The 23,863-nt window shown below is 42.3% G+C and overlaps 1 protein-coding gene across 1 annotated transcript in view; it reads right to left on the bottom strand.

Annotated features, from left to right (window-relative positions):
• Positions 1–6,228: 6,228 nt before the first annotated feature.
• SLC35F2 (solute carrier family 35 member F2) overlaps positions 6,229–23,863 on the bottom strand; it is a 45,993-nt gene continuing 28,358 nt past the window's right edge. The window contains exons 2-8 of the mRNA XM_070426930.1: positions 22,867–23,042; positions 20,597–20,724; positions 15,271–15,430; positions 14,289–14,445; positions 13,193–13,245; positions 12,267–12,421; positions 6,229–7,225 (exon numbers count right to left, since the gene is read on the bottom strand). Of these exons, the coding sequence (XP_070283031.1) occupies positions 7,040–7,225; positions 12,267–12,421; positions 13,193–13,245; positions 14,289–14,445; positions 15,271–15,430; positions 20,597–20,724; positions 22,867–23,042 (1,015 nt within the window). The 3' untranslated portion in view covers positions 6,229–7,039. The remainder of the gene's footprint in view (positions 7,226–12,266; positions 12,422–13,192; positions 13,246–14,288; positions 14,446–15,270; positions 15,431–20,596; positions 20,725–22,866; positions 23,043–23,863) is intronic.

Genomic DNA, 23,863 nt, shown 5'->3' with positions numbered 1-23,863 from the left:
CTGAGTCTCCATCAACCTGTCTCACACTGTTCACCCTGCTCTGGTGATTCCCTGAGACCCTGCCCCACCCAACTTGCAGGCTCATCTAAGCCATTTCCAGTTACTTTTCTATATGAATGGAGTGTCCTAGCTCAGGCTTCAGACTTTCTTAAAATCTCTCAAACAAGCAGCAGCTGGCTTCAGTGTGCCCCATACCAATCAATAAATGGCCCTAGGCCCAGCACTAGCATCAGCCTGCCTTGGTCCACAGCTTACCCTCTCCTGGGCAACTCTGAGCACAACACAAGTAGCTTCCACATACAACTGTCATACACATTCTGAATAGTACAATAGTTGCTAGATTGTTCCCTAGTGTTGTAGAGAGGTAATAAATTGTGTAATTGGACTGCGGTAACACTGAGAGGGCTTTGCTGCTGCCATTTTCACTACTTGCATTTTGAAGCTAGGTTCTCTTTTGTGGACAGGTAGCTAACATTTCTCACCTTTCTGATACCAGCATCTCAGAGAATTGGTATGTATTATCAGTGGTGTTTCCAGCAGGTTGCACATTCCAAGGAAGGCAGTATGTTCATGCTACTGGATGACTGATGTGTCAACAGATGTGTCAACAGAGCAGAAGAAAAGAGGAAGTGTAATGGGCACTCTGAAGAGAGAGGAGATCCTGTGGACTCCATCACTGGGAAGGAGGAGATGGACTTGAGCTGAAGCTTGGAGAGTGAAGTAAGCACTGGGTACACAAAGGCGAAGTGGAAGGAGGAGTTGTAGCTAAGGAGAACTGCCTGTAAAGCATGTGGAGTCAGAATCCACAAGGCTGTGAGTATAGATCAGGGAGGATGCTTGTTGGCTGAATTCATGTGAACAAACAGTAACAGGTAACCATATTGGGATGGTGAAAACAGAGTGAGTTGGGTTCAGCTTGGACTTTATTCTAAGAGCAATCAAGAGCCATTGAAGGTTTCTGGGCAACTGGGGATATTTGAGAAAGGTTCCACTGGCAGGAACTTGCCGGATTGCAACAACTTTAGGAATATTTAGAGAATAAAAGAAACCATCGACAGAGACTCAAGATTGTTAGATGGCTATAGGGCTGGTCCAAGCAAAAGTAACAAGGCTTTAAGCTGATGTGAAAACAAACAAAAACAAGAAAGAAAAAAAAAGGGACAGACAGAGAGACAGCCATGAGAGAAGTCACCAAAAAAACTAGCAGACATTTGTGCCCTGCTGGATGTGAAGGGTGAGGAATAAATCCCCTATAACTTCAAGTGTTTGAACTGAGTTGCACTAGAATAATGCCGTTAATAAAATATGAAAATCAGAAGTGGAAAGATCTCCAGTGTGGGGCATGCAAGAGGCAGCCGATCAATGATTCCCTTTTCTGTCATTACAGGATGTGCCATTTTGACTCAGAAGTGAGAGCAGATGATAAAGGACATGAAGGGCAGAGAAACCATGATGGACTTCAGTTCAGCTTACTGAACTTGAGGCAATGGTGGGACAGAGTTGGAGAAATGTCCACTTTAGGTTAAAGAACATTCAGAGGGTACAGGCATATTATTGGAGGCTAAATATGCCAGGGTCCAGCCCCAGCGGGCCAGGGGTTCCCAAAGGTGTGGACGGAGTCGGCGAAGAATGATTTACATGGAGACAGAGTTCAGATGATCAGCATAGCTCTCTTTAGTCTCTGCGGATCTTCCTGTGCCTGGCTGAGGCCACAGAGAAAGATCCAGAGGTAAGCTGAGCCTTTATTTTATAGTCAGAGGTAAACAAGGTAGTGGTTACCATAGTTACACTGTTCTTGTGAGTTTCACTTGTTTTGGCCACTTCCTGCACCTCCCTCAGCCCATTAGCTTCCCAGATAAGATCTAGGGAGTGTCATAAGGTTAAGCCTAATTATGCTAAGAGGACTGTGCCCTCTAGCTGGGACTTGTTTGTGACTTTGCCAACAGGTCAGTCCGAGGCTTAACCCTATAGCTGCTCCCCACATAAATGGAGTGCTTTCTTTGGTGCTCCTGGTTACCTTTCTTGAGCTCATTCTAGTACCAAGGGCCTAGGACTCTCACCTTCCCCTTTCTTCTCCCTACCCCACACATCCCCATTGAGAAGATCTATTTGAGTGTCCTCCCTCACCAGACTTCTTCCTAGATTAGCAGGAAGTCACTCAACTCCAGGCAATTAGAGTACGCCGCTCTCTACTATCTTCCAGTGTCTCCTGGTCTGGCCTTGAATCCTCCACTCTGCTCCCCACAATGAGATTGGGCTTGAGCCATATCCCTACATCACGACTGAAGAGTTCTCAAGACAGTACACCATGCTGACCAGCCAAGTTTGGCTCCCAACTGAGCCACATGTCCCTGTTCTGGAACGTCTCACACTAGTTAGCAGATCAGGGATCAAGCCTTGGCCCTCCCCCTGCTATCTAACCCTCCAAATTGACAGCAGAGATCAAATAAATGTTGTACATCAATTATGTCTGACTAAAGGTATCACATACACTCAACCCAATGGGTGGATTGGGGGAATGAAGTTCTACAGGAATGCTTCTAGTTGTTCGTCAGGGCTGGGAGCAGATTCCCTGACGCTGCTGCAGTCTTATCAACAACAGAAATTTCTGGAGAAATAAGATGTTGGGGGCAGAGAGGAGGGGGTGATGGTGACAACGGTGTGTGTGTGTGCGTGTGTGTGTCCGTGTAAAGGTGCATGCACTGAACCAGCAGGCTTTTCATGACAACCGAGGTGGGTAAGGTCCCACATAGATCACAAGACTAGAGTCAGAATAGGAATATGAAAGAATGTGAAACACTCGGGCAAAAATGGAAAAACACAGTCACCGGGTGGAAAGAAACATCCCAGGTCAGGGAAGGTGGGATTCCACATGGACACTCTAGCTACCAGCACTGCAAGTCCTGTACATCACAGCTTGTGTAGGAAATCCGGCCTCCGCACTGAGCAGGCCTTGAATACTAATAGTTGAATGAATGGTGATGATAGGGCACCATCTGAAGGCTTGTCGTGCTCAGTTGAAGCCAATAATTGCTCAAATGGTTTATGGTTTTATTGATATCACTGCTCTCCCCTTTTCGATCTAAATTTCCTTCCCCAAAGGTATCTACACTTTAAATTACAATTGCTGAAAGAGGGCAATATTTAAGCCAAGGGATAAAGTGCATGATGAAAGCATTGGGAGAAGAAATTTAGGGACATTCAGTCCTATAAGTATAATCGTGGTGTTCTGAAAAGGCTTCATCTCCCTGGATACACCTCGTCTTCATCACCAGGCTTCTCAAGACACCCTGCATCAGACTGTGGGAGAGCTGCATGTTCAGCATTACCTAATTTCCTCATAAATCTCTTGCCTTTTAATCAGCTAAGTGGCTATCTGCCGAATTTCCATGATTTATTGACATCTTATGAGGGCTGAGGATACGTCCAGATACTAAGTGATTAAATGTGGATGAAAATGGTACATCCCATAATGACAGAAAAGGGAATCGTGCCTTGGCATACATAAGACCTCACAGAGATGAATGTGGGCAGCTTCTTAAGAGGGCAGGCTCCAGAGCTGCAGAGAAAATGGCACCATCAAGCTAGTTTTCACACGAAAATCTACCCAATTCCTCTCACGAGAGATGCACTCACATTCGCGGGCTCAGCAGTCCACAAGAACCACGGCCCCCTTGGAGTCCACTGTTTCAGAGAAGCAGTGGCGAACTGTAAGCTGCTAGTCATGCTGAAAGGAATCCTGGATTTCGTTTTCCCCTTACCCAATGTTTGGAGCCTTTTGTAAGCTGGCAAGGTCCTTGCACCTGAAGGGGCTAGCAAGGCTGGGACCCTTACCCACACAGTTTTCCCAGACTTGTTTGGATGGCGATTATCAGTAGAATGAGAACAGCCTTTCATGGCTTACCAAGAAGTCTGTATCTATTTACTGAGATATGCTGTACTGAGAACTTGTCCTTCTGCTGTGTCTCTCTCTTAGAGATAAAGAGGAACAAAGAATACATTCCTCTTGACAGACCTCCTATTCAGTGTGTTATGTATAAATAAGGTTGTATAGCTAATAAACTCGCTTCAGTTCTTCGAGAACTGGAGTCCTCCCGATCCTGCTTTCCTGTCGTTCTTTCTTTTCTCGATGCCCACCTCCCTGCCTCAGCCCGGCTCAACCTTGTCAGGCTGGCCCTGTCAACCCAATAACCATGCAGCCCGCAAGAATGTTTCCACTTCTCTGGAGATTTCATTCTTCATCTGTTCATCAAGGGTGATCCCTGCTGAGGGCAGTCATCCTAACACCCTCTTTTAAACCAAAACACTTTGATTTAACACAGCGGTTCTCAACCTGTGGGTCGCGACCCCTTTGGCGGTCGAACGACCCTTTCACAGGGGTCGCCTAAGACCATCCTGCATATCAGATACTTACATTACGATTCATAACAGTGGCAACATTACAGTTATGAAGTAGCAACGAAAATAATTTTATGGTTGGGTCACAACATGAGGAACTGTATTTAAAGGGCCAGAAGGTTGAGAACCACTGATTTAACAGGACATTATCTTGGCTCCATAAAATGAGAGATTATTTTTTGTCATGGGTCTTTGGTATATTTGTTAAAGTGCAACCTGCTGGAAACACCACTGATCAGACATACCAATTCTCTGAGATGCTGGTATCAGAAAGGTGAGAAGTGTTCGCTACCTGTCCACAAAAGAGAACCTCGCTTCAAAATGCGAGTAGCGAAAATGGCAGCAGCCAAGCCCTCTCTTCTCAGTGTTACCGCAGTCCAGTTACACAATTTATTACCTCTCTACAACACTAGGGAACAATCTAGCAACTATTATACTATTCAGCGGGCTTCTTTAATGGCATCGATAGCTACAAAATTCTTGAAAACTGAATACTGTCCTAATGGGCTGAAAAGAACTTACAGGAGGTTCTCCACGTAAGAACGTGCTGAGTTTCAAAAGCGTGCGTATAAGCCAGATGTTGAAGACCACGTTGCCCAGGCTGGCTCAGCCAACTCCCAGTCTCCACACACTTATTTAAACGGGATGCACAGGCTCACAGTCCCTGTTGTTTAGCTGCTGAATGTGATTTGCAGTGTACACTGAGTTCTGAGTTTTAACTCAGGACACCCGGAGTGGAACTACTTTGCCCAGCTCCGGAGGGAGCGTACACTAGTATGAAGGGGGATGATGGAAAGAGCAGAGCGGGGTAGAATAACTCACTACCGACATGTACCTGCATATAAGGCCTTCCTTTAGGTCTATTTCCCTTTAAATGTTCTGATCTGGCACCAGAGACAAAGTTCATTTAATAAACACAGAACGCATGAGAGAACCGTGGGACCAGAAAGATGAAAAAAGTCTGTGTTTGACCTGGAAGAGCTCAACCTGTGGTGAGGAGGGGCAGGTACCCAGCAAGCACTTCAGCAGGAGCTACGAGGAGGATCCCAACAAGCGCCGAGGAGCCCCCGCCCGGCGGGCCTGGGAGAGGCTCCATAGAAGAGATGACATTGGAGCTCCGCCAGGCAGACATCTGGGATGTTGTCACCGGAGAGCCCCTGAGTCATCACCATCCCTTTATACACACAGGTTTATTCTTAAGTGAGGTATTTTAAGAAATAATCAGTGTGTACAAACTGAAAGTATTGTATCCCCAAAGTGCCCAACATTTTAACACAACTTTTTTTCAGTTATTGACAGTTGCTATTGGTAGGAGGTGAAAACCAAACATCAGTTTTAACAGGCTTCAGAGAATGAGAGATATTTCACTCTAAAAAAGAAATTAAAATAATTTTAAAATACTTATTCCAGCAAATTATCTGTGAGCTCACTCTGAATTTCCTTTCATCCCATCCTAGCTCCAAAGAGATAGGTTTATTTTACCTTACAGAAGACATGATTCTGAAAAGCTGGATGTGAAGAAATCTTGAGTATATTATGACATTTAAAATCAATGAGGGAGCTCGGCCGGCATGGCTCAGTGGTTGAGGATCGACCTAAGAACCAAGAGGTCACGGTTCGATGCCCCATCAGGGCACATGCCCGGGTTGCGGGCTCAATCCCTAGTGTGGGATGTGCAGGGGGCGACCAATCAATGATACTCTTTCATCATTGATGTTTCTGTCTCTCTCTCCCTCTCCTTTCCTCTCTGAAATCAATAAAAATATTTTTTTAAATGAAATAAAACCAACAAGGGAAACTGGTTAATCAAAAAAACCCACAGCGGGTGTATTTCCATGAAATCAGAAATCTTTTAATAATATGAACACTTATCCTCAATTTCTTTTATTATATTTTTATCCAAAAAAAGCTTGCATGCAGTCTCTGTAAAGTTGCACACTGGTAGTTGGTATCATAATGATGCTGCCTATGAACACTTTCATTGAAGAAGGATCATAAAAATCTCACGGAGCGTAAATAGTTGTAAGAAGTGGGGTAGCATCCTCTTTAACCAAGAAGAGAGGGTCCCTAGGTTTACGGCACTCCACTCCAAAGCTTCTGTGGCACTCACTGTGTCTCAGGATTCTCCGGTGCTGCCCCACCCACTTTCCTGCCGTGTGCAAGCAGTCCCCAGACCTCAGCTGGGGCTTGTGGACAATGGCTGCCTCAGAAGGACAAAACCGAGAGGAAACCCACTCCCAAACTGCCCTGGGCCGCCCCTACTCCTGCCCACCAGCCCAGCCTCGACAGCCCTGTTCTGAGGCTGGCTCATGTGTGGGTTCTGCCCCATCCTGCTCGCCCACCTGTGCCTCCCAGACCCCAGAATGGGGCCCACACCCTGTCTCCTGACACTAACAGTGTTGGCCCTCACACACAGAAACACAGTCCTCGCCTTGGCTTCTGCTTCATCTTGGTATTTCTACTTGTGGGACATCCCTTTGTAAAATCTAACCGGTGGATCCAATCCGATGCTCCGAGTGTTTGCTCTCAGTCTGATCATTTCCCAGGTTTCCACTCGGCAGTCAGCGGGCTCTGCTTTGTCCCAGTGGCAGCTCCCCGTTTCCCAGGAGGCCTCGGGGGGACGGCGCCCCTTCTTCTCCAGCTACAGGAATGCGGAGTGGGTCTCCGGGAGGTTCTCCTCCAGCTTCAGGCCCAGGTTGTCGATGCCGATGCTGGTGACGGGGGGCACGCTGCTCTCGGCCGGCTCTGCCGTGCGCGTGGGGGTGGAGCAGTACAGAATAAAGCCCACCATGATGACGGCGAAAGACAGGATGTAGAGCCCCGAAAACTAGGAGAGAAGAACAGCTGAGGATTATGCTCCCTCACACACACAGCTTTGCAGCTGCCTTTTGCCAAAACCCTCGTGTGTGTGAGTGTGGGTGAGTGTGTGTGTGTGTGAGAGAGTGTGTGTGTGTGAAAGAGAGAGAGAGAGAGAGAGAGAGAGAGAGTGTGTGTGTGTGTGTGTGTGTGTGTGTGTGTGTGTGCTGGTAAACGCTGGGTCTCTGACAACGTCCCCTGGCACATCAGCCTCCTGGCTACCTACAGCTCTAGGAAATGGAACTTCTGCCTTTTTCTGTGACAACCTGGCCGCAGTCCCACTTAATGAAGAGAATGAAAGGTGAGTGGATACCATGAGAGAGCCCAATTCAGACCCAAAGCACAGCTTACAATATTGGTATGAAACAGAGGAGCACAGGATCTCAGATAAAATGTGGGTGCACAGTCCTGGCCGGGTGCTAACTTGGTTGAAGCACCATCCTGTACATCAAAAAAGGTTGTGGGTTCGATTCCCGGTCAAGGGCATGTACCTAGGTTGCAGGTTCGATCCCTGGCCCCAGTGGGGGAGGGGGGGGGGCATGCGGGAGGCAACAAATCGCTGTGTCTCTCTCACATCGATGTTTCTCTCTCTCCTTCTCTCTCTCCCCCACTTACCTACCTCCTTCCCACTCTCTCTAAAAATTCAATGGAAAAAATATCCTCGGGTGAAGATGAACAAAAATAAATTAATTAAATTGATAATAAGTACTCTGCATATTTGTTTTTATTTTAATTAAGGATCCATACAAAAGTTCAAGTGTAAGGAAATTCGCGTTTTTAACAGCATGAAAAATAAAACACAGAAAGAGAATAAGGAAAGACTGGCCAAGAAGGATGTAATAAAAATTAGGGAAACTATGCAGCATAATGAATGTGTAATTAAATGCCCAGGATCGTGTTTTTTTCTTTGGAACAAGCAAACACAATTTATAAGTGGCCCTGCTAACCTGACTGTAAATTAAAAATAGGGGGTGCTACTTTAGTCAAGCCAATAAATATTTTTAAATTAGCTTAGATTCCATAGTGTGCCCAATAAAAACAGTTCTACTCGGGAGATAACAAAGAAAAACAGTAACAAAACAGAGTGGGTTGGGAAAGGAGAAGAGAAAGATGAGAGACAGGAGAAAAAGCAAGATACACTCTCAAAGGTAGAAGAAAAAACTAAATAGATTTTGGAATGAGTATTGGGTAGATTCTGGTCATCTCCAGCTGGGGGCTTCCGTGGGTCACCATTGGCTCAAGGGTGATGCTCAATTACCTCTTAACCCTGAACCGTTAGAACTGCTTAAGGCAGTGATGGCAAACCTTTTGAGCTCGGTGGGTCAGCATTTTGAAAAGCCCTAACTTAACTCTGGTGCCGTGTCACATATAGGAATTTTTTGATCTTTGCAACCATAGTAAAACAAAGATTTATATTTTTGATATTTATTTTATATATTTAAATGCCATTTAACAAAGAAAAATCAACCAAAAAAATGAGTTTGCGTGTCACCTCTGACACGTGTGTCATAGGTTCACCATCACTGGCTTAAGGAATGGAAGAGCCACAGCCCTCCCTGGGGCAGAAAAGCCTTCACGGGATCCAGTGGTGATGCAAAGCCAGTGTGAATGTCAAGCTGAGCAACCCAACTCATTTCCTACCATTGCCTTTAATTCTTGGATCTACTATGCAGCCCAGTACCCTATACATAGCTGGTGTTTAATAATGTTTATTGGGGGTTGGAGGGAAAGATCCAGAGAAGATTAGAGGAAGAAAAAGTGAAAGCTATTTAGAGTACCCTGAACTTTTTAGGTTGGTATTATGAAAGTTAATCATGCTCTCCTATAAAATGTTCAGTTACTGAGGGAAAACCTACATATGTTATTCAAAACATGTCTTGTTTGGTTTGGTAGTTTTAAATATTTAGAAGAAAAATCATCTTGTCCTTCTTAAGAAGACAGGTGATTAAATCAAGGCACCTTTATTAGAAGGGAGAGACTGAGAAGAAATGAGGTAAGTCTCCTGAATTAGACACTCTAGGTATTTACTCAAGATCAATTCCAAAGGAGGCAGAGTCTGACACAGACAAGTGCAGAAAATTTTAAACCTCTTCTTCAACTGTCTTTCAAAAAGTCAGAGCCAGTTAATTTAGATACTACAATTTTAATAATTGGAGGTACACTGGACTTACGATTCTGTCTTTAAAAACTATTTTTAAAATGGTAGGTATCTTCTTTATGCTCTTCTTTTGCTTCTTCATGTTTGGTTTTCCACCTCTGTAACTGACTCTGAAAATCACAGAAGACCCGCTCTTTGCTCTGTCTTGAAATGACCTTTGACCAAGAGCGATGAAATCTGATCTGATTCAAGAGTGAACTGCTAGGCATGCAGAGTCAAGGAAACAAAAAGCAAAACAGCCAGAAAGGAATTTACAATTTGTGGTCTCCAATTTTGAGAATAGTTTAAAGTCACATGACCGGGGGGGGAAAATGGCACATAGAAGGACTTACACATATTACAGTTAGAGCAGTTAAAGAGCAAATATTTACATTAAGGGAGCTTCCAACAGTTTGGTAGTGACAAGGGTACTTTTACCTCTAAGCTTTTATTTCTTTAACCTTACTTCCTCCTTGAACATTATTTTACTTATGAGGGACAGTTAAAGTTAAACTACTAAAGCTAAATCAGTATGTTTACAGAGAGAAGGCTAGGGAGTGTTGTGGGGGTGGGGGTAAGAGATCAACCAAAGGACTTGAATGCATGCATATAAGCATAACCAATGGACACAAGACACGGGAAGGGGGCGGGGGGGGGGGGGGGGGTGGGTAAGGGCACGTGCCCAAGGGTAGGAGAGGCTGGGGGAAGGTCAATGGGGGAAAAAAAGGAGACATATGTACTACTATTTGTAATACTTTAAACAATAAAATAAAATTAAAAAAAAAAAAAGCACGGGTGAGCAGAGCCATTAGTTACACTGTTGAACTCCAGCTTTCTTTGGGCACGGTAGCCAACAACTGGCCTTGACCTGAAGAATAGAAAAACCATCGTCTTCTAGTGGTGGCTCTGTGAAATGCAAGCTCAGCACCACAGAACAACTCACTCACACAGGAAAAGAAATCTAAGCCTGTCAGGGTCACTGATTCACTTTGAAAATTTTTTACTGTTTAATGCTGCTACTAAAAAAAAAACAAAAAAAAAAAACTAAAAATACTCTTTTAGTCTTAGTTCAGGAATACCTTAACCAGCAAGTTTGCAAAGATAACAGCTGATTCCTGTCACGTGTACCTGGCAAGGCAAAATAGTTTACACTCCTTAAGTAGAAATTTCTGAGAATCCACTGAACTAAGCAGTGTGAGTTCATAGCCAATTCCTAGGCATAGTGTAAAATCAGTGCCAAAGATTTCTGCCTGGATACAAAATTGTACAAAGACTAAGAAATGCAGTTGCTATTCCCTGCCGAAACTAAAATTACCAGTTGACGGCCAACATCCCAACTATTTGTTCACCCTAACTATTTGTTGCAAAGACAGCAAACAGGTCCAGAAGCATTCACTGAAGGCATGCAAGGAAAGACGGATCTCTAAGGCAGCAGTTCTCAAAATGTGGTCCAAAGACTCTTGAAGGTCAAAGTCTGTCAGGTCAAAACTCTTTTTATAATTATACCAACATGCTATTTGCCTTTTTCACCTTCATTCTCTTAGAAGTGCACAATGGAATGTTCCAGAGACTACATGACATGTGATATCACAAGGCAAAATGAAGAACCAGATGTGGAATTCCAGCTATTTTCCATTAAGCCACACATTAAAGAGATTTTTTTTAATGTAAATCAATACCATTTTTACTAATTTTTTTTTTATTTTGGGCAATTAAGGTTTTTTTTAAAATGTTTTATGCTAACATATGTTTTTTATTTTCTTAATGAGTTAATAAATATTGTTTAAGTTTCTCAGTTTTAAATTCTAATATGATAAATATAGAAGTAAGTGAGCTGCAGTTCATAATTTTTAAGCATTTTAAAAGGATCCTGATATCAAAAAGTATGAGAACTGCTGTCCAAAGAGTTTTTAAATTAGCTGTGAAGTACAGAAAAAAAAAATCTCCCTATTTGGTTCTTTCTAATGCATGAGACTTTACCTTGATAAATACATAAGCTTGAGATGCACGTCTTATTAATTACAATAGAGAAAAAAGTGCAGTCAATAGAAGACTGCACTATAAGACTGATAAGCCTTTGTTTCTTCACTTCTAAAATAAAATCATTCATTCTGTAATTTTCGAGGGAAGGTGAAGCAAATTCTCTGGAGATACTATCTTTGCTCTCCTGTTTCCCTTGAAGACACTGATCCACTCCCTCCCACCCCACTCTTTTTGAGAATTACTACATGTCACAAGAGCTGTTCCTACTGGGAGCAGGTTACACCTCGAAATGCTGTGAGGCTTTGGAGACAGAAAAAGTCTGAAAAACCCACTAAATTGAATTACCTTTAAGCTCCCTTCCAGATATAAAATTACCATCACTGCATGCATGATAATACAATGACCTCCTTCCCTTCCACCGGGTACCACAGACTCTATCTGTGTAGTAGGGCTTTGCAATATGTAAGGGTATCAAATCAACATGTTGTAAACCTTAAATTCATACACTTGTCAATTATGTCTCAATAAATCTGGAGGGGGAAAGCTCAGGATGCCCAACCTGAGATGGTCTCTCAGAGTCAACAGTGGCTCTGGGATTCCTTGCTTATCACCAGGCGACATGCGTTAGCATTTCCATGCAATGGTGTTATGGGCCATACCGAAGAGGAAATTCATTGCATTTCACCTTTTAGAAAAACCTAGAAAAACAATTCTTATTTGGGCCAATTTTCCAACTTGGAAGCAGTAACAAAGGGAGTGAGGACTGTGCAATGACATTTTTGCCAAGAGGGTAAGAAGGTTTTACTTTTGGGTCTAAAGTCGTAAAAAAACTTACTACTTCTTTTGGATGAAACAAAGTGTTCTTATGTGAACCTGGTTTCTGTTTACTTACCGTATAGCCAAAGAGAAAGAGCCCAAAGAAAAGGCTGTAGAGGTCAGATGTCAGGATGCCCAGGTTCACTGAGGTGGCACTGGTAACTTTAATCACCAGTGGCATGAAGCTGTACAGGCAGAACATACAGAGGGCAAATGCCACGAACAGCAGGGCTGTGAAAACATGGAAGAAATCAGAAGTCAACGTGCTTAAGGCCTGGCAGCCATTTAAAATTGCTGGTCCTATAACACTATCTACAAAGCCCCTTGTTAATAACAGCCTTGCAAATGATACGCACAACACCCTCAAAAAAAAAAAAAAAAAGAAAGAAAGAAAAGAACAGCAAGATGTGATGTAGATAAAGGACTTCAAAAATCCAACAGGGGCCCTGGCTAGTTTGGCTCAGCGGATAGAGCATCAGCCTACAGACTGAAGGGTCCCAGGTTCAATTCCGCTCAAGGGCACATGCCTGGGTTGTAGGCTTGATCCCCAGTGGGGGGCCTCCGGGAGGCAGCTGATCAATGGTTCTCTCTCATCATTGATGTTTCTATCTCTCTCCTTCTCCCTTCCTCTCTGAAATCAATAAAAATAAAAAATCCAACAGGGTGTTGAATGATCAAGCAGGCAACCTTCACAAAAAGTCTGAAGACTGAAGATACAGATCTAGTCATTGAAAGCTCATGTGACAAAGGTCTCTCTTGTTCAGAATTCCTGGTAAAGAAAGGCTATTCCTGAAGGTAAAGATTAAAAATTAACTTCTATGGAGGTTCATTTACAAGTTCTCAGAGAAAACTCAATGCAAATCACTATCCTGGGTATTGAATTACTCTGTGATTTTACAAAAAATGCCTAAATATTATTAAAATGAAGTATTTACTTCTTGATGTGTGTCTTTGTCAGAGGAAAGGATACTGACTAAAAAGAATGATCATTTATATACATACCAATTTTCCAGTCCCAATGAATGCTGGCAATATTCTTATATTCCATAAGCAATCTAAGGTTAAAACAAGAGGTCACAGAGAGGTGCACACACTAGTTTTCACTATTGTATAAGCACTTAGTTGCTATACTTCAAATAAGGTGAGGAATTATGTTGACTTTTGAATTTTTCTTAAAGTATAAAATAACTATCTTTTTTATAAAAAAATGACAAAGAAGAGCCCAGCCGGCGTGGCTCAGTGGTTGAGTGTCGACCTATGAACCAGGAGGTCACGGTCCGATTCCCGGTCAGGACATATGCCCGAGTTGCAGACTTGATCCCCAATGTGGGGCATGCAGGAGACAGTCGATCAATGATTCTCTCTCATCATTGATGTTTCTCTCTCTCTCTCTCTCTCTCTCTCTCTCTCTCTCTCTCTCTCTCCCCCTCTCCCTCTCCTTCTCCCTCTCCCTTTCTCTCTGAAATCAATAAAAATATTCTTTTAAATGACAAAGAATAAAACCAAAAAGATCCATAAACATATCTGACTGTCTTAAAGCACTCTTCAGTAGTAGTCAGCTATAGGAGAAAAATATGACATTGTGTTTTCCCTTTGGATAGGAAGTTAATATTTTCTGGAAATAATTGATAAAGAGACTCTTTATTGGTACTGCCTCTACCACATGTATAAGAAAATGAGACATAATTCTTAACATTTCAAAAATCCTCTAATATATAGGTAGCAAGTTACTGGTTTTATTTTATTTTTTAAATTTAAATTCTTTATTGTTTAAAGTATTACATGAGTCTCCTTTTTCTCCCCAGCCGCTCCCATCCCCAAGCACATGCCCTCACCCTCCTACTGTCTGAGTCCATTGGTTAGGCTCATATGCATGCCTATAAGTCCTTTGGTTGATCTCCTCATAGGTTGGACAGTCTGTTCGATACTTCTATGTCTCTGGTTCTATTTTTGTTCATCGGTTTATGTTGTTCATTATAGCAAGTTACTGATTTTAAATGTGAGTTTGGGCCAAGTAAACAATGACTATTAGTAGTTGGGAAGTAATAACCTATGACATATTTGCTTATTTTATTTTTAAGGAATATTTTAGACTTACAGCTGTATGCCACTGATGATTGTTCCAAATAAGCCCAGCATTCCTAGAAACTCCTGCCTGCTCAGCTTCTTCACGATGTACTCTTCACACACATTAGAAATGGCATAGAGGGAAGCCCCAACAAGGACGAAGATGTCACCAATCAGTACATCGCTGCCTACAGAAAGACAAGCCACAAAAAGGAACAATTATCAATAGGAAAACCTCTTTAGCTTGCTCCTAGGAGTTTATGTGGCTAGTGTTCACTTAAGATTAAGATTTTAAGGAAGGAGAAACCCTGATTTCTAGATGTCTAAAGACTCTTGATCTTCTTTCTTTCTGGCACAATTCTGCTATGATTTTTCATATCGTGACTGCTCAAGAGACTAACAGACTGGAAGACAGTGGTATATGCCTTAATGTAAGGTCTCAGAAAATCATTCTATGACATGAGAAATTAATGGAATCTATTGAAGGGAATTAATTTAAAAGGATAAAGAAGGAAGGTAGGTAAACAAGGTCATTTCTCTCTTAATGGAGATATTGAAGTCACTTGTAGGTTGGATGAACTCATAGACCTTATTGAGATTTACACCATCAATTGTCTGAACCTTGACCCAAAGGATATCAAAGTATTTTCATCAACAGAGTAGACACAAAGTCTCTATTTGATTTTTTTTAAAAAAAGAATCTACAGTATATTTCTAATAACTAATCCAAATGTATGGACCAAAAGAAGGTTGCAAATATATAAAGAAATTTATTTCATGAAATGAAACAAAACCAGTGTGACAAAAAGGAACAAGAACTGTGGGCAGGTGGGAGCATAAAGAGTGCTTTGTGGAAATGGTCACTATACCAGAAGCAAGTAAATCTGAAGATAAAATTGAAAAGATAGTGAACCAGGGCATGTTTCCATTGTACTGTGTGTTTAAAAAATAAAAGTGAAAACCTAAGCAAAACTTTTCTCTGGGACTGAACCAGAAAGAAGTCATAGTCTTACCTGAATTGTCGCTCCTCTTTGCTAATATGTCTGCACCAACCATAGTTCCTACGCCCAGCAGACAGATAGCCACGGCAACGAAATGGATCACTTTGTATCTTGCATAAAGGATGAACCAGGAGAGAGCCATCAACACGGGAATTCCAAAGCAATCCAAAAGCTGCATGGAAGGAGAAACAGACAGCTTAAAACACCTCTCATTAGCCAAGAGGTAGGTGATTAAGTAATAATAAAAGTTAGCATTTATGCTCGGCTGGCATGGCTCAGTGGTTGAGTATTGACTATGAACCAGGAGATCACAGTTTGATTCCCAGTCAGGGCACATACCCAGGTTGCAGGTTCGATCCCCAGTGTGGGGAATGCAGGAGGCAGTCGATCGATGATTCTCTCTCATCATTGATGATTCTATCACTCTCTCCCTCTCCCTTCCTCTCTGAAATCAATAAAAATGTATTTACAAAAGAAAGGAAGGAAAGAAAATACAATATATAGTGCCCTTTGAGTTCTGTCTCCCATAATACCATTTAAAAATAATAATAATAATCTACACTAATAAAAGACAAAGACACTAATTGACCATACCTTTGCTATGCCCAAGCCACGCCCACCAGCCAATTAGAGCAACTATATGCAAATTAACCCAACCAAGATGGCGGCCAGCAGCCACGAGCTGGAGCAAGCAGGAGGCTTGGTTGCTCCGGCGATGGAGGAAGCCAAACTTCCTGCCTGCTCTGGCCAGCTGTGGCCTCTGCAAAAGGCAACAAAGTTTCAAATATAGAAGCTAAATAAATCCCAGAAACCTGCTTCCAGCCAACCTCCACTGGGAGCCTGGGTGGCTGGGGGCTGTGGCCAGCCTGCAAACAGACATCAGCCCTTCACCCAGGATGGCCATACCCTCATGGGGTGAGGGTCCCCGCTGGGGGGTTGGCCAGCCTGCAAACAGCCATCAGCCCCTCACACATGATGGCCACACCCTGATGGGATGAGGGTCCCTGCTGGGGGGCTTGGCCAGCCTGCAAACAGCCATCAGCCACTCACCCAGGCTGGCCAGGCATCCCAGTGGAGACCCCCACCCTGAAGGGGGTGTGGCCAGTTTGAAAACGGCCCTCAGCCCCTCACCCAGGCTGGCCAGGCACCCCAGCCGGACCCCCACCCTGATCTGGGACACCTTTCAGGGCAAACCAGCTGGCCTCCACCCATGCACCAGGCCTCTATCCTATATAATAAAAGGGTAATATGAAAATTGACCCTAACAGCAGAGCGACTGGGAATCACTGGTCACTATGACACACACTGACCTCCAGGGGGCAGATGCTTAATGCAGGAGTTGCCCCTGGTGGTCATTGTGCTCCCACAGGGGGAGTTCTGCTCAGCCACAAGACAGGTTGCCGGCTGCCAGTACAGCAGTGGTGGTGGGAGCCTCTCCCACCTCCTCAGCAGCACTAAGGATGTCCGACTGCAGCTTAGGCCTGCTCCCCGCTGGCAAGTGGACAGCTCCCGAGGGCTCCTGGGCTGCCAGAGGGATGTCTGACTGCCAGCAGGAGGTCATCCCCCTAAGGGGTCCCAGACTGCGAGAGGGCACAGGCTGGGCTGAGGGACCCTCCCGAGTGCACAAATTTTTGTGCACTGGGCCTCTAGTAATAATAAATAAATAAATAAATAAATAAATAAATAAAAGTCAAAGAGATATATCCCTGGCCAGCTCTGTGGTTACGACATCGGCCTATGGACCAAAGGGTTGCAGGTGCAATTCCCAGTCAAGGGTACCTACCTGTGTTGAGGGTTCAATCCCTAGTCCCTGGTGGGTTGGTCGGGGCATGTATGGGAGGCAACCAATCAATGTGTTTCTCTCAGATCGATGTTTCCCTGTATTTCTATCTCCCCTCCCTCCCTTTCCTCCCCTCTCTCTAAAAATCAATGGAAAAAATACCCTCATGTGAGGATTAACAAACAAACAAAAGTCTGGGAGATAGTTGCTCAGTTCAGGAATTCTGCCCAAGAGCCTGTGCAAATTACCTCTACACTCCCTCCTGTGTTATACTCAATAAGCAAACTTTCCTACCTGCATGTCCCCATTCACTCAGTCAACAAATATTTCAGCATGGAAAACACTGAGAGGAGCTGGAATGTAGAGAAAAAGAGACCCCCCAGTCCTGCCCTCAGTAGCATACACAGGGCTAGACAGACATGGCATAAATAATCACACAGCCAGATATTTCTGCCGTTGGAGTAAGAGCTACGGAAAAGTACTGGTTATTATGAGAAAGCAAGAAGACACCATCTCCCTGACAGAGTCCAACCCCACTTTGTCAGACAAACACCTGCTCAGAGCAAATACTCTTGCTTGTCATCACCTGTTGATCCTGGGTCCAGAAAATATTTGCTACACCCTACTATTGCCAGTCTGAAAAGCAGGGGGATTAAGAGTGACAAAATGATAGCAAATCCAAAATTACTTGTAAGATCAAGGAAAAAATAGAGATTTCATTCACTCAGTTCTTCACAAATTTCGAAAATTCAAGGATAAAAGATAGTCCTTATAACATTCTTCAATCTGCTGTTTTTTGCATATCTTCTTGTTTTTAACCTTGTCCTGGATTTTCTCTATGTCTTTCTAACCTGGGACAAGGCAGGCCCCTAAGTCTCCAGCAGCAGCCTGTTAGATCCTGCCCACAGTTGCTAGCTCATCATCTTTCACTGCAGTGTCATTCCTGGAGTCAGATGCCTGTGCAGGAATGGGCGCCTTGCCTTGTTATTTATTCCAGCTGCAGAACTCTAATCTCCTAAGTGCTTTATCGAGCCTGCCTGAATAACAAAGCCTCAAACGATGCAAATGATAATAGCCTGTCCCAGAAGACACAGCAGGATCTGGCTGTAATGACTTAAAGTCTCAAGTACTACATTCCTTAAGCAAAAAAGAAAAAGTCGCTCTAAAAATTCTCACAGGAGATTCCCTGTCCTTGAATCTTATGTTAAAATCAAACTTAAATTTGCTCTATTTTTAACAATTTTAGTGGGCAATCAGTGGCCACATAAAGGGAACTGCCTAGGTCATGGTAAGAGTTCCAGACTCCCCGGACCCCCAACCAACTGTGTGAGTTACAACCAGTCAACCTCTAAACCAAAATAGGACATGAAGAGGCCAGAACAAATGATCTCCTCACAAATCTCTCCCAACTCCAAAACTCCAGGATTTCTTATCTTATATCTATCACATCCAGCTATTTATCTACATTGAACCTCCTTTTCAAAATGTATTCTTGGTGACTCTGATGCTTTCAATTCTAAGAGAGTCCCCCTATTTTAATTTTTATAAATTATTGTGCAGCCATAGTAAGCACGGTACTAAGTAAGATCATGAGGGGCAGGGAAGGCATAAGTATAACATTGAGTTAGCCCTGCCAGTGTGGTTCAGTGGTTGATCATCAATCTACGAACCAGAAGGTCAGGGTTCGATTCCCGGTCAGGGCACATGCCAGGGTTGCAGGCTCAATCCCCAGTGTGAGGCGTGCAAAAAGCGGCCAATCAATGATTGTCTTTCATCATTGATGTTTCTCTCTCTCCTTCTCCCTTCCTCTTTGAAAACAATAAAAATATATTTTAAAAAAATAAAAAATAAATAAATGGTGATGGGGGAAAAAATAAAGAAAATAAAAATATACTCCTTGCTGGAGCCCTAAGTACGTAACTTTTGACAACCAAATGCTTAGGTTTTTCTAAGAGGCTACAAGACATTTTGGGTAGTATACTGGTAAGGCATGACCTTCAGTCACAAAAACCCCAGTGCAAGTGTTTTAACACACCTTTGTGTTTAGACCTTGCACCAATTCAAATCTTCTAATTATTATTAGTCAGAGATCAAAGTTTCTGGAAATTGTAGTCAATTAATTGAATTATGTGTGAGATTATGAGGGTAGATGTGACTAGAAAATGCTATTTTCTACATTCTCCCTGCCCGTTGTTTAAAGCACAGTTAATACTATTTGTGATGAACTTCACCCTCTAGGAAACTAACTTCCGGTTTTAATTTTTATGAAATTCTGGGTTTTTCCATGTACCTCCTATAATGTCTGACAACAAATATTTCCTATCGGGACTTTGAAGCTCATGCCAGTCAAAAACCAAGAGGTCTGCTATAGACCGTGCTTAGCACCATGTGACAGAAAAGCGAGCATTTAATAAAATGCATTCTGGTAATAATAGCACTTAATGTATATTCACATTGGAAAAATACTGAGTTTCCATCTGTCCTTATGTTTTCCAAATGAAGTAAGTCTAATCTCACTTCAATTTGTCAACATTCCTAAAATTTGGAGATCAAATAAACATCTCTGTTTTACACAGTGAGAAGAACAATGCATCAGAAAGTTATAAATTCATTAAACGGTGAAGTCTAAACCTGGCAATGGCGTCTATCTCACTTTCACCTCCATTTATAAAACATTTTGTTGTTAGTACTGGTGACTCAGTGTTACGATACTTCCCATAGTTTCCTAACATTACAACAACTGCATCGTGCACCCATCACCCAAAGCAAAGTCCCTTTCCATCCCCATTTAAGCCCCCTTTGCTCACCTCTACCTACTCCCACTCCCTTTCCCATATGTTTTTTTGCTTAATCCCTTCACCTTCTTTCATCCAGCCCCCCATCCTCCTCCTCTCTGACAGCAGTCAGTCTGTTCCATGTCTCCATGCCTCTGTTTTTATTTTCTTTGCCACTTTATTCTGTTCATTAGATTCACAGACACCCAATAAATTCAATTTTAAAAAAGGCAACTGAATGGGTCTCACTCAACTCCACCGGCTGAAAAATCCTGCTATATAGGAACCTATTTCTTTCAATCAAGCAAAAACGTAATAAATGAATAAGGATATAAGCTTTGCCTTTGGCTACCATCTCTACCCAAGATGTCTAGCAGATTCCTTCCAGTCGCTCCTTTGTTTGAATACCTACTTGCAAACCTCCCACTTTTCCATAGCACAAATGTACAGCCACTTTATATGCCATGTGTGAGCAACGTATACAGAGCTCTCGTCAACATCACAGCATCGGTTGCCAACTAAATATTTATGCTTATTTGGGAAGACACTGTTCTAATATGCTACAGCATTTGCAGTTTGGGAACTCATTAACTCATGTACATGTTCCCTAATTCCCAGCTGCTTACTCACTAGCACATATGCTCCTCTGAAAACAGATAGCAACCACCTGTGTTTAGGTTTTCTTCGAGTGAACAGGTTCGCCACAAAATGAGGTTCATGCATACGAGTTCAGATTCTTCTCTTAAAACTATACAAGCCAAATTGGTCGAGAACGCCCTCTCACCTGGACGCTGGTGAGAGTTGTGTACTGGTACGCTTTGACAATCAGGTAATTCGCTTCCACGTCTGCTAGGCCCAGCAGGATGTACTTCCACCATTTTCTTTTCAAGATGTGTAAAAGGCTATCAGGGCCTGGTTGAAAGACATCTGGGTTAGTACATGTTCCTTGAAAATGAAGCCGTGCATGTTTATTTATATTTACTGTATATTTTGGAAGTGGCCCCTCCTAATGCAATAGTTCCTACAAATTCCTACAACAGTTCAGCAGAATCAAATTTTTCTAATATGAGACCCAGCTAAGGTGTCATCACAGACCAAATGTTCAATGAAAACACCAGAGAGACAGTAAGTAGAGAAAAGTGGTTAAATCCCCTTCCTCTTTGTGACAGAAATCTAATATCTAAAACAGGTTTGGGTGTTGCCATTCCTGACAAGCTACCGATTATCCTAGGAAATGCAATGTTTTCTTATTAATCCATTGGCTATGGAACCTCCATTCATGAGCTTCTTCAAAGGAAACTCTGCCTTGGTCATTATTTTAAAAGAGATGTGCTTTCAAAAAAATAAAATTAAAAAAAAAAAAAGATGTGCTTTCAAGAGAAAAGTATGTCAGTTATAAGTTTGGAAAAAAGGATTTAGTGGCACCAGTGAAGAAACACCTTTTATTCACCAAATTCTATTATTCAAGTTAACTATGATTCACTTCTTTGGAGAATCTAGCATCACAGGACACAGAGTTGGAACATAGATTAGAAGGCTTCTTGTAAGATAACCTACAAAGAAATAAAGGTAGTGAGACTCACAGCCAGGTAATTATCATAAAAACCCAATTTACAAGAAAATCCTGAAAGCACAGTCAGTCTTCCTTGACACGAGATGGTACGGAAGGGACCTAACAACCATCCCTTTGGGAGACCGTATTGCTGTGTTTATGAATCACACGAATTTACTAAAGGCCAGTGCTTACAGAGAAGAGCAAAGTCCCTACTAGCCACGTACTAATACCAGTTCTATTTCCAACTCCTAAAGCTCTTGCCAAATTTGGTGCATTACCCTTCAGATGGTTTCCCCACTCCTACCACTGGTTTCTATTTTCTTTCAAAGAACATTTTTTATCCTGACATATAGGAAAACTATTGATGCTTTAAGGTCCATATTAAAAGAGGGTTAGCACCCTGGCCAGTGTGGCTCAGTTGGTTAAGTGTTGTCCTATGCACTAAAAGGTCGCCCAGGTTGCAGGCTCAATCCCCAATAGGGGGTGTGTGCAGGAGGCAGCCAGCCTATTTTCTCTCTTACATCAATGTTTCTCTCTCTCCCTCTCTCTCTCAAATCAATTTTTAAAATATTTAAATTTTTTTAAAAAGAGGATTAGCAAATCTGCTTTTATTATGGTACTTTTTCTGTGTTTTAAATACGGTGAAAATAGAAGTATTGCAACCGGCCAATTGATTTGGTTGAGTTACCCATTGTCCTCACATCCCTAAATTCAATCTCACTTAATTTATTTTATAGTACCGTGCTCTTTTCTTGTGAGAAGAATCTTCTTAGCATGACTAGGAGTCCCTAATACAGATTGGTGGTAAGAGCATGGGCCCCGGGGGAGGGGGAGGGGCGGGGGCTGCCTGCCTAGGTTGGAATCCTGGCTCACCAGTTACCACCTATATGACTTAGAGCAAGTTATGTAAGTACTACCTGCCTCAGTTTGATCATCTGTAAGGTGGGGATAGTAATAATACTCATTTGACTTGTTGGAAGTCTTCAATGAGTTTATACCAAACCTAGATGTGCTAAGCAATTAAAATTATTTCTGGCACAAAAATGTTTGTCAGAACCTAGTTTTTTCCTTTGTGTGTGTGTGTAGCTAGTGAGAAATGATAATTCTGTAATGATTCTAAAACAACTTAACCAGTCAGTGATAAAGATGTTAATTCCTTCCCAATTCCCTGTCTTTGTTTCTCTCATAACATAGATTTGACCTACGTGCGATCGATGCTCCCTTTAGCATCCTCCACTTAGCTGCATATACAGCCTTTGAAGAGTGAGGTTCTTGACTTTAAGTGTTTTTAATATTGTCTCTTAACCTTATCAACCTAACTTGTAACAATATTTACACATTTAATTTTTCTGATAATTTGTACTGTTCCAGTTTGGTGCTATTTATTTTAATCAACAATGCCAGAGATGATGCATAAATCTCTAATCAGTACTTTCACAGAATTCAGATATTTAATGAAGATAGGTCACTGAAAAAGTTAATTCCCACACTCGGCATACCTGACTGAAACGCCAGCATCACTGTATAAACTAGAAACAGCAAGCAATAGTTGATGAAGCTCTGAAGCATGGGGGTATTCACTTCATATTTTTCTGCCAAATACTGGCTGGTGATGGCTGTTCCACATATACACAAGGACAATATCTGACCCAGGGCAATTGTTTTCAAAATATTCCTAGAAAACAAGAAGGAAATCTGAATAACATGCAAGTAAGTTATACCTCTGACACAAACACAAACATGCACAACACACAACATATAACATATACTTTAGTGCTCAACGAAAAGGGAAATGCTAGTTATTCCTGTTTTGTCATTATTTCATTTCATTGCTTACTTCATATGTAGAAAAATTAAAGTGTTGGATTTTTTTTCTCATCACCATTTATCCCCCCTCTGCCCTTTTCTACCTCCACCCACTCCTCTCCCCCACCATCACCGCACTGCTGTCCAGGTCCATGAGTAAGTGTTGGATTTTGAGATTTTATTCTCTTTTACGTTTCTGATTTCCCTCATTACCACAAAAATACGTATTTCCCCCATTTTATTGTCCACCCATTTAGAAGTCATTTTGATTACTTAGCTATGTGATATACTGTTTGAAGTGAGTTTGTGTGTATGACTTTTAAAAACTCAGTTTTCACTTGTTTTAAGGCCTTCCTATACATTAAATGTTTAGCATAGTCTCATCCTTTCCTTCTCCTAGTCTTGATTTCTTCAGCTAGAAGTAGAGGTTTTCAATGTTACCTACATGTTAGAATCACAGCGCCTTTTTTGTTTGTTTGTTTTTGTTTTTTATCTCTATTGTTGAAAGTATCGCATAGGTCCTCCTTTTTCCCCCAATAACCTCTTCCAGCCTACTCCAGTCGGCCCCGCTGCTTACCCCCCGCCCCCCACCGAAGGCCCTCACCATTATTTTCTTTAATATATATTTTTACTGATTTCAGAGAAAGGAAGGGAAAGGGAGAGAGAGATAGAAACATCAATGATGAGAGA

Source organism: Myotis yumanensis, unplaced genomic scaffold, assembly GCF_028538775.1.
Source record: "Myotis yumanensis isolate MYYU_CA2020_CCGP unplaced genomic scaffold, mMyoYum1.0.hap1 SCAF_10, whole genome shotgun sequence".
Taxonomy (NCBI): domain Eukaryota; kingdom Metazoa; phylum Chordata; class Mammalia; order Chiroptera; family Vespertilionidae; genus Myotis; species Myotis yumanensis.
Note: the sequence above shows the minus strand (reverse complement) of the source record. Positions and strands in the feature narration are given on the sequence as shown.